Source organism: Garra rufa, chromosome 17 (assembly GCF_049309525.1).
Source record: "Garra rufa chromosome 17, GarRuf1.0, whole genome shotgun sequence".
Taxonomy (NCBI): Eukaryota; Metazoa; Chordata; class Actinopteri; order Cypriniformes; family Cyprinidae; genus Garra; species Garra rufa.
In genome coordinates this window covers 27,533,281-27,544,999 of record NC_133377.1, presented here as the reverse complement: position 1 = coordinate 27,544,999, position 11,719 = coordinate 27,533,281, and the positions used below count along the sequence as shown (strand labels likewise).

Genomic DNA, 11,719 nt, shown 5'->3' with positions numbered 1-11,719 from the left:
TTTCTGAAGAACAGCAGGCAGTTTAACTGTTCAGGACAAACAAAGGACTCATGAACAACCTTCACTAAACAAAAAAACTCAACTGTGGATCATTCAGGTAACAGCAAAGTATTAAGAATCAAGCTTATGTAAAATCTATCTATTTATCAAACTGTAACTTAGCACATTTTTCATGAAAACTTACAGTATACATGTTCTATAATACAGAAAATGTATGCTCTACATTGTTCTAAAATGTTCTACAATAAAAGTGGATGATGTCAAGCTATATAGATCTGCAATATAATCACCTTGTGACTTTTACACTATATTCCAAGTCTTCTGAGGTTGCCATGTATTAGTTTCATATGAGTTCCTAATGAAAATCAAGTGTTTATTCTCCAAAAAACTTTGACAGCCATGGCCATCACTTAAAGACAGTGCAGCATTGACATTCTGCTGAACATCTTTTCTTGCATTCCACAGCATAAAGAAGGTCATATGGATAAGTATAATGCCAAGATATTAACTTTTTTTGGAAACTCTGCTTTCTTTTATGCAAACAAATGTACAGTAGTGAAAGTTCATCAGGTGCATGTCTCCATATGTAGATTAAAGGTGTGCATGTTACTGAAGGTCCAGTGTTGGAGGCAGGGCTACTACACAAACATAGGGTCAGAAAGCTTGTAAAACGATCCTCAAGCACTGAGAACATCCTCTTTGCTGGGGTCCCGCTACGCTTCACTTTCCTTTTCACTCTCTCTCCCTCTCTCTCTCTCACACACACACACACAACACACACATACGCACACGCATTCCTCTCCAGTCACTGTGAGGGGCAGGCTCAGAGCACGCTAGAAGCCCAGAGCAAAGTCATTCAGTCGCACGGTCACACACAGAGGAAACATAGAGAGAGAAACAGAGAGAGAGAGAGAGAGAGAGCGCCAGGGGAGGTCTGACAACACTCCAGACTACATCTTCATGGACGCTGTCTTGCTTTCTTCATAACTGCACAGCTGCATTTCACATGCACTTCTAGCAACAGTTTCTCAAGGCTTCAGTTTTTCAACTTTATATAAAGACAAAAAGTGTCTTGTGAGCCGGTGACAGGATCAATAATGACCTCCAGGCAACGGTCCAATCCGGACATGACCACCACGTGCCCTAGGCCATCCGAACATCTCTACTTGTACTGATTCCACCTGACTTTGGACTAAAGGAACCAGGGGCACCCTCAAGCGAACTTTGATATTTGTGACCTCACCCTCCCCTCCAGCTCCTGCCATGTGGTGGGGTTGGTTCATGTGCCGCTGCTTGTCCCTGGCAGCGCTGCTGGTGGTAGCGGACTGTGGAGGGGCTGAGCAAAGAAGAGGAGCAGAAGAAGGACTCAGAAGCTCCACGGCGAAAGCCAACAGCAGTAGCGGTCGGAAATATCACCGGATCCAACATGGACAGTGTAGCTACACTTTTATCCTTCCAGAGGGTGATGGAGGCTCTTGTCGAGAGTTCAAAGCCGGCACGCCGTACAATGCCAACGCGCTTCAGCGGGACGCACCTCAACCTGAAGCGGACTTCTCCAACCAGAAGATCCAGCAGCTGGAGCACGTCATGGAGAACTATACTCAGTGGTTACAAAAGGTAAGTTATGTTAATGGATGATAGCAATTTCTGTATACACAATTATATAGTAGTTGTAGTTTGCATAAGCTGAGAGGAGCGAATGAACAGCTGTTCCTCAGTAGAGCGGTGGAGAGGAAAGATAACGCTGTTGTTAAAAGTCTGAAGTGCAAAGTTTGGTGTGTGAAAACTAAGACTTGTATACGCACATCAGAACTGTTTACGAGTCTAAAGCCGAACGGGATCAGCACTGTTCTTGACGCTGAGCATGTCGGCTGTTCGTTTGTCATCTAAAACTGTTTAGACAACAGTGAAACATCTCAGATGTTTTTTCCTAACTGCGTTCTTGGCTGACGTTCAGATGCCTGATTGTAAGGACGTGTTTTATGGTCACTGCACTATGAGTTTTGCAACAAGGCAGAGCACGAGCTTTACAATAACAGACCTGTCTTATTAAAAGCATTACGTTGGCCACTTTAGCTGTCAGGAACGTGATTTACATCAACATAGATCGCTCTGTTCAGTCGCTGTCTGCTCGCGCCGCACGACGTAACCGCCTGGCAGGGGAGTCTCGCTCGAGCAGCGTCTGGCTGATTTTGCAGATGTTCAGGTGGACTCCACACGTTGTGCTGATGGTGGGTTGTCAGTCACCCAGATGGTAGTCGGGCGCGCTGTCTCTTTAATGACAGGAAGTCAGGCAGATCCCCAGGAGTGCTTGAAGGAAGAGCGAGGAGGATCTATCCTTCTATTATGGGCTAAGCTTTAAATGTCCTGGCAGATATCAGCATGGCTTTCTAATGGTTTCTAAAAGCATCTGCTTGTTCCCTGTGCATCAGTTTTATGTAAAAACCTCCATAGTTGACTGAGAGTTTGTTGGTTTTTGTAGCCTTTAAGCAAAGTTGATAGGAATTAAATTTATGTAGCAAACATAAAATGTTTTATTTGAGTTTTATTAGTGCTGAGCAATGATTAATCGCAATTAATTGCATCCAAAATAAATTTTTGTGTACATAGTATATGTGTGTACTGTGTATATTTATTATGTATAGGCCTATATAAATACATGCATGTATATATTTAAGAAAAATATGTTATGTTTATACATCAAATATATTTATATATAACATGAATATAAATATATGCATGTCAATATTTTAAAATATATACTGTATGTGTGTGTCTTTATATATACATACAGTACACACACATATATTATATAAACACAAACGATTAAATGTTTCCCAGCACTAATTCAAATTAAAAATTTGAGAGCAACCTAAAAATCTAACATTTGTTTGATGTAATTATTTGATTATATAATATATATTTTATCAATTGAATTATCATATGAATAAGACATAAAAAACATGCATTTATTTTGTTAAAAAAGCTAAATATAAGTATTTTATTAGTGATCTCACATTCGAACCTCACATAGATATTTTTTTTTTAAATGTAGTGTCATTTGTTTAGATAGGTGCATGCATTTGTGCAGCAGTTTTATTAATTTCTATATAATAGAAAAGTCATATGATCATTTAAATGACCACATAATTAAATTTTTATTTCACTATAATTATTGTAGTTCAATTATAATGGTTGCACTCTACTGGTCAGTCACCAAGTAGTTAATGATAATTGCTTCTCAAACAGAAACACCTACAGAAACAACCAAAGGGTTCTTGGCATGGAAAACTCATCTAACATTGACTTTGTCACTTTCATTAGACAAACAAGCCATATTTATCTAAAACACACTGTTATTTATCAGTTGTTTGATCTTTGTGAGTAGTCTGAGATCTGTTTATTTTCATAAAAACATAATGTGAACCTAAACATGCATGATGGATTGCATAAAGAGTTTAGAACTAATTGTCCTTTACAATTTAATTTTTTTCTTAAACTTACATTTCTCATTCTTCCTCTTTTTTTTTAGTGTACACAATGTAACTGGTTGGTTTTAATAGTGTAACCAGTTTCATGCTCAGTTCGTTTTTGTTGAGTAGACGTGATGACTCAGTGTTATGCAATGATGGAACGGGTGGCCCCTGTCCATTTTTAAAAAATAATCTAACATGATGTTTTTAAGTAAAAGTCATGGCTGCAATGTGAACGGCATTCTAATTGATCTAAAGGGTTCCTTCCAAATGGTCAAATCCCACTTGCTTTTCTCCACATTTCCATTCTCTTTTTAATTTTGCAACGCCGTCCAACTTAATTACATTGACGGATATAAAACAGCTACAGATTAGTATTTGCAGACACTTGTGTAATCCTTTGGGCTCCATTTTAGACAGAGTCGACTGAAAATATTAGGGCAATGGTTAAAAACAAAAGAATGAAAGAAAAAAATTAAAAGCCTTTTTACCAAGACATGCATGTTATCAAAAGACACTACTTTTAGCATGTCAGAGTTCATAAAAAGCAGTTTGGCAGGGCATGCAGTCTGAATTCTACACCAGTGAGTAAGTGGCTTATCATGAAATATAGTGAAAGGAGTAGATGCACATCTGTTAACATTAGTAATGTCATTTTTCCTCCTCACTGATGGTAGAAAAAAACACCTTATTTCGATTAGACGATGTTAATAGATCTCAACAGAGAAAGTTGTCTTGTTCAGTAGCTCTACTTAAGGAGTTAAGTCATATTTTTTTTGCATTTGACGAGCTGAGGCACAGGCCTAATTCAGGCTAATTGTGCTAAAGGCACATGAGGATGCAGTTAACATATTTCATCGGACAGAAGATGAAGTGTCCTGTGTTGGTCTATCTGTCTTAATCAAGTGAGCCGTGACTGCGGAGTAATTCTTAATACCACTCAAGCCGTAGGCTGATGAAAGACTGCAGATAGTGACTGGTCTGTTGTTGGAGGTGCGGAGGGGTCTGTGTGGGGTCGATATACGTTCACTGTGGAATTCTGCTGTGCCGGGGGAAGAGCGTATCCCGATAACATTCTTGTCCAGTCAAAGGTGGCTTCTGTTTGTCCAAGGATTATCCCAGAAGCAGGCATGGTCCGAAGAGGGAGACTTTTGTGGATTGACTGTGATCTTTTATCATTTCTTACAGGAAACCGACCACTTGTGGATGTAGCTAGCTAACCTCTTCTAATCTCAAATGCTTAAACTATCAGCTGTTTAATGAAGGGATGCTTTTAAACATGAGAGAAGGGCAAAGAAAGGTATTATCCAGTTCCTTGGATATCTAATCACAATTGAAAGTGATAGTTCATCATTCAGTCAACCTCATGCCATTCCAATCCCATGAATTTCCCTATTTGTTCTGTGGAACACAATGTCTTGACTGTTTGTTTTTATATAATAGTAGTAAAATGGGTCAACTTTTTTAAAAAAAGAAAGTAATACTTTGTTAGCAAAGATGCATTAGTTTTGAAAAAAGCAGGCAGTAAAGACATTTATAATGTTACTTTTCTTATTTCAAATAAATGCTGTTCTTTTTAAAATGTATCACAGGCTCCACAAAAATAGCACAGATGTTTAAGTCGAAAATAATTTTTTTGAGAGGGTTTTTGAGGAAAACATTCTAGGATTTTTCTCCATATAATGGATTTCAAGGGAAATCAATGGGTTGAAGGTCCAAACTTCTGTTTCAATGCAGCCTCAGAGGGCTCTACACAATCCCAGCTGAGAAATAAAGGTCTTATTTAGCAAAATGATCAGTCATTTTCTAAAGGAAAATGTAAATTTATATACTTTTTAACCACAAATGCTTGTCACTACCTTACTGATGCTTGTCTATGGCTACACGTATTACATAAATATGTAGAAAAGGTAAGGTAGTGCAAAAAATCTGGAAAGGAGGTTTGACTTTCTTTGCACATTTGCTTTGTAAACACTGGGTCAGTACTTCGGCCAGTACTTTCTAAAGTTGTGGATGCAGAGCTAGTGCGAGACAAGCATTTGTGGTTGAAAAGTATATATATTTTTTTATTTTTTTTAGAAAATGACCAATCGTTTGGCTAGATAAGACCCTTATTCCTTATATGGAATCGTGTAGAGCCCTTTGAAGCTGCATTGAAACTGCAATTTGGACCTTCAACCTGTTGATCCCTATTAAAGTCCACCTTATGGAGAAAAATCCTGAAATCCTTAATTTCTTTTTGACTGCAGAAAGAAAGACATGAACATCTTGGATAACATACACTCTTAAAAATAAAGGTGCTTTAAAAGGTTCTTCACAGCGATGCCAAAGAAGAACCAATTTTGGTTCCAAAAAAGAACTATTCAGTCAAAGGTTCTTTAAAGAACCATCTCTTTCTTACCTTTTTATAATCTAAAGAACCTTCTGTCGCCACAAAGAACCTTTTGTGAAACAGAAAGGTTCTTCAGATGTTAAAGGTTCTTTATGGAACCATTTAGATGAAAAAGGTTCTTCTATGGCATCGTGAAGCACCTTTATTTTTAAGAGTGTAGGGGTGAGTAAATTATCAAGAAATTTTAATTCTTGAGTGAACTAATCCTCTGAGCATAAATATTACATAAATGTTCTATTAGAGGCTATGGAAGTCTAATTGTGTCTAAAGCTGAAGGAATTCATTCTGTCTGTAGGGCCCGAGGTCCATTTTGGGCAAAGCTCAAGCTTCTGCCATGTCACATGTGGGAGCCGTCTGGGGACTGGAATTGATAGATCTTCACACTCGTTGTTCAAAGAAAACTTTTTCCAAGCTCATGTTTCTGAGGATAGTGCGTCTTGCCAAGTAGCACTTTAGATTTAAAAGCACACATTCGAACCCTGGCCCTGTGAAATTCCCATTGTTCTGCTCGACCCTCAGTTTGGATATTGGTGACTAGAGTGAACGAAAAGGTTAATCCAGGCGCTCGAGGGTTTCCTTCACTGAGGGTATTCATGAAGACTGGGGACCCTCACTCGGCCACACAGCATGTCTAAAAAGCCAAAGCAGGACTGAGCTATTTTAGGGGTGACTTCCTTTGTATCAGAGTTTGTTTTGCTGATAGAAGCAGCCAAAAGCAACAAGCTGGGTGAAGTGGTGTAAACGTTCACTTAACCGACTAAAAAGCTCTTCCTTCCTGTTTCATAGCTTTTACACGCACAAGAACAGTGCCACATTTATCTGAGCACCTCGGAGAGATGTTACTGCTGGGGTGAATAAATACAAAACAAAAAACAAAAAAAACAATACACTGCTGTCACCATTTCTTAAAACAGATAAAAATGATTTTGAAAAGTACAGCCAGCACAGAACATGTTATTTTTAAATAATTTCTTATTTTATTTCTTAACTGTATTTCATCTGGGTGGTTAAACTAACTCAGACATGTCTATTTGATAAAGAGCAGAGAAAACCTGCTGAAATCTATACCTTAAACCCAAATGAATTGGCCACCTAATGTCTTTCTAATTTTGTAAATGGACCTAACTCTCTGCTGCCTCATTGTCGGCCGCTTAATGTATGTATGAGGTCAAATTTCCATCTGTGACTTTAATAAATCGCCCTCTGGTGCTGACTCGCTTTAGGATTAATGTGAATTTAATTGTCATTTTATTTATGTTAGGTGTTTTTGGGCTTTTGGCTGCCAAAAAAATGGCCTCAAGCTAAATGTTAATGTGAATAAAAATGAGAATATTTTGTTATATCTTTTGGCATTAGTGTTGCCCTAGAGTATTTTCTTTGGAAAATTGTGTTACTGTTGGCATTAAAAATACCCCTATAATTTGTGTATTAAAATATGGAAATTTTAGTTTAAATCGTTTAGGGCAAGAAATAGACATGGACATTTTTCAAACCTGAGCTTTTACTTTTTCTCTCTGTATGTAAGAGTTTCTTTTTTTAACTTTGTGTGATTAACACAAAGGGTTATTCTTGGGTCTTGTTAAATTAGGATTTGACATTAATTATTAACATTTTGAAACAATGCAAGAGTGCCATTGATTTTAGAGATTGTCAGATGTTTTTATATATTGCTTGTGAAGTCAGGATTTTTGGTTTGGCTCCTCATCTTGTTTAGAAATTTAATTCATTAGTTTGAATAAATAGAAATGCTTTGAAAAAGTATAAATATGCCTATGATCATCAAAGCAGATGAGAATTTCATAGCTTGACTAAATACAAATTTGTACAAAGTATATCTATATATTTCCACTTCTCTTCTCTCATTCATTACAACTACAACTGCGTGACGCTAATAAACCCAAGAGACAAGAAGATCTCTGCAGGATGGGATTTCCTGCATGACCCGTTATGTGCTACTTCTGAGTGGGGTCCCATCACAGCTGTCCTAAAGATGTTGCTTTAGAAATGACAGTCTTCATTGGTCCCTGTTGGCCTGGGGTCTCAAGATCAATATTTCAGTTTATCTAGTGTTTACATACATCAGCTTTTCCATGAAATCAATTCAAAACGTCAGATCAGTGGATGAGAGTGCTATGGATGACTCTTGGGCCAAACTGCAAAATTGTTGAACAAAGAGAGGCAGATAAGTAATGAGCAATAATGTAACCCTCCCTGTGGGAAATGGAAAGAGGACTGAGTCAAGAAAGAACAGGAAATCAAAAATGTGTGTGTGCAATTGTGTGGGACAGAGTATTTGGATGAATTATATTTGCTCTTATCATTCCCACATTAAGGTTTTTGTAACACTTGTGCTGTATCCGAGCCACAGGTCTTGCTTCTTACTAGACGCATCCCTGCCAGATCTCAGGGAGTAGTTTATCTTATCAGTTTTCTTTTCCTTTTTTTATATTTGTAATATTTTTCATAAGTTCTGCAATGGGGTAAAAGCGCATATTAAGTTAACCGACGCCAATCTTACATTATGATCTCCATTAAAAAGATAAGTTGGTCTGTAAGCTTAACCTATCTTTTCAACTGGTATTAAACTGTCACAGCTTTCAAGTAATGGTGCAAGATAGTTACAGGGAACTTGTATTCAAACTTTTGGGGTTTTTAAAGGGATAGTTCACCCAAAAATTAAATTCTATCAGTATTTGCTTACTGTCACGATTTCTCAGTTCAGTTCAAATACTTAATTTATAAAAATCCTCGACTGCAATTTGCCTGTGTTGAGTAACCGGCAAAATACAGGAAGTAGCGCATTTCACTGACGAGAATCCATGAAATGCATTAAAGCAAAATGCTGTTGTGAATTGACAAACGCTATGATTCCGCGTGTCAGAGCGACTGCGTTCACAGTAAATGCTGCTCCACACAAACTGTTATCATTTACATGTGAGGAGCGTCTCAAACTCTTTCTCTGCATATTATAACATTCATTTGGGAATGCAACATTTGCCATTTCATCAGGTTTGTAAGGTAAATAATGTATAAATGCGATTTTAAAATAAAAGCTTACATCAAAACACAAATCTTAGCTTACATATTTTGATGTCCCCATATTCAAGAAATTACAGTGGCCCTATGATTTCTGTCGTAAAGAAATATCCAAATAGTAAAGATTAAATGGAGATTTGAATTAAATGTTGTTTAGTCAATATTAAACAAGGATTAGTTTGTGCAGTAATGTGTAAAAACAATCGCCAGACATTTGATATAATACAAAATGTACGTTAGTTGTATTTGTACATTGTATTTTTACAGTTTTGTACAAAAAAAAAAACTATATAATTACTTGTTTTTAATACTTTATTTGAACTAATTATTATTGCCTTGCTATATGTATTTTAAGTAATTTTAAAGACTATTGTCAGTTTAGGTCTATTTTTATTACCTCAAAAAAATTATTATAATTATCCAATTACTCGATTAATTGTTAGAATAATCAACCAATTACTCGATTACTAAAATAATTGCTAGCAACAGCTCCATTCTAAACATGTGTAAAGGAGAATTGAACTAGTATTTTTTTACATGCAGATTCAAGCATAAAAGGTAAAGTTTCATAAAAAAAAAAGTAGTTCATATGACAAAAAAAAAAAAAAAAAAAAAATTCAAGCTAGAATTTGCCAATAAACCTTAAAGGGTTAGTTCACCCAAAAAACTAAAAATGTCATTCCAAACCAGTAAGAACACAAATAAAGATATTTTTAATGAAATCCGAGAGCTCTCTGACCCTGTATAGTTAAATCAATCCATGTAACATCAGTGGTTTAACCGTAATTTTAAAAAGTATTCTCATAGATTCATAAAATTACGGTTGAACCACTGATGTCACATGGACTATTTTAACGACATCCTTACTACATTTCTGTGCCTTAACCTTGGTAGAAACCTTGCTGTCTATTCAGGGTCAGAAATTGTAGATTTCATAAAAAATCTTCTTAATTTGTATTCTTAAATTAATGACAAACAAAGGTCTTACAGGTTGTAATTAATGACAGAATTTTCATTTTTGTGTGAACTAACCCTTTACCTAGTGTGACTGAATCATTTATTTAGTGAGTTGAACTTGAAGATTAAATCAGTCCAATTCAATCCAATTCAATTCAATCTCTACTTCTGTAATAAACGAATAAATGAAAGCTAATATCAACTTAAAATAAAGTCTGTTCCTGACACGAACATATCAGATGGTTTCTAAAAAACTGAAATATAGAACATTAATCATATGGACCACTTTGATGATACTTCAGTGGCGTATTTACTGTATTTCCATTTTGAAACTCAAAAGGTTCGCTCCCCATTCAAGCGTTTTCATGCAAAAAGCGACCAGCAGAATTCTTTACATTTCTCTTTTTGTGCTCCACAGAAGAAAGAAAGTCATACAGGTTTGTAACGACATGAAGGTGATTAACTGATAACAGAATTTTCATTTTTGTTTGAAGTAAATCTATAAAATATTCTGTGGTACCTTTGCAGGATGTTTGCAGCCGTTTTCCATTAGAGGAGACTTCGTCATCATGTCCTGATTTTCAATAACTGTTTTTTTTTAAGTTTTAACGGAGGCACAAGAAACAATCGCGAGCTTCATACCTAAGCGGCATGTGGTTGGATATTATGTCTGCGTTGCGGTTTAGCGGTTTTTGGCCACAAACGATGTGACACCCACAGCCCCTCACATCCCCCGCCCCTGTGCCCCTCTGGGGTTCGTCTGAACCCTGGCCAGCATCATGTTTGCCTTGTCTGGGCCCTCGTCCAGGCTTCTCACATTCCACGTCGTACCAGGGGTGTGGCTGTCAGGAAGGGCTGCGTATAATTGCTGAAGACGGCGATATAAGCCCCTCACCTCCTCCCTCGCTCTCATCAATCTGAAAGCAACCTGAACCAGTGGTTAATAGTAGCGGGTCAAAGATCGTTCCACATTATGCCATCAGAGGTGGAAAACGACTATGGCTTCAATAAGTAGCAACTGTGTGTAATTTACATTCAATTACCCTTGTGATGGAGGCACTTTAAAGTATTAACTGCACAGGTAAGGTCTTGACTCCGTCGCAGTTAAAGTTCACGGTGTATTTTAATCGCCTCTTGAGGCATAAGAGATATTAGTGGCGATTTCTGCACCGAATGGAATTGTGAAGGTAATGATTTGCTTCTAAACAGATTTTCCAAACACTGGCGCTCGTCAGACTATTTCATGACATCTGTAGTTCAACATAATATAAAGCTACAAGTGCAGTGCAGATAAAGGAATATTAAAAGCATAAATGTCAACCATCAGGCATTGGCAGGAAGCTACATCTTGTTCCGCACTCCTCTTAAAATGCTGAGAGAATGCATGAGGAGAGTGCATTACTGAGTAAAGAGTGTGTGTGAATGGATCTCTGGCTTGTGTCTATAAGACTGATCTTCTGCGTATCAGTGTTTTGACACACGTGTGTCATTTACAGATCTGTTCCTGCGAGGTGGAATACATACATGCAACATGCATAGAGCCACAGTAATAGCTGTTGAAGAGTGTGTGGGCTTGCGTTGATAGACCTGGTTTAATCGTTTTCTCTTATACTGGTTATTTATAGTCTTGTCTACTAATGTAAAACGTCTTTCTTCGACTCCCTCACACTTTCCTCCCGTCACTCTATTTTTGTATTCCCTTTTCTCCCCTTTTCCCTCCCTCTGGTCGGCCACAAAACAACTTGCACAGACACAAAAGGGGCCTCTGAATTATACAGTGTTGAATAGTGTGACAACACAAGTGAGGCAGCAAGTCCCTGTCTGTGCTGGGCTGTCCATATAGAGTTTAGAAAGGATGTTT

The 11,719-nt window shown here is 37.3% G+C and overlaps 1 protein-coding gene across 1 annotated transcript in view; it reads left to right on the top strand.

The window, feature by feature from the left end:
- The first annotated feature begins 828 nt into the window (after positions 1-828).
- Positions 829-11,719, top strand: part of angpt1 (angiopoietin 1) — a 40,338-nt gene continuing 29,447 nt past the window's right edge. Inside the window, exon 1 of the mRNA XM_073821456.1 lies at positions 829-1,617. Within this exon, the coding sequence (XP_073677557.1) occupies positions 1,264-1,617 (354 nt within the window). The 5' untranslated portion in view covers positions 829-1,263. The remainder of the gene's footprint in view (positions 1,618-11,719) is intronic.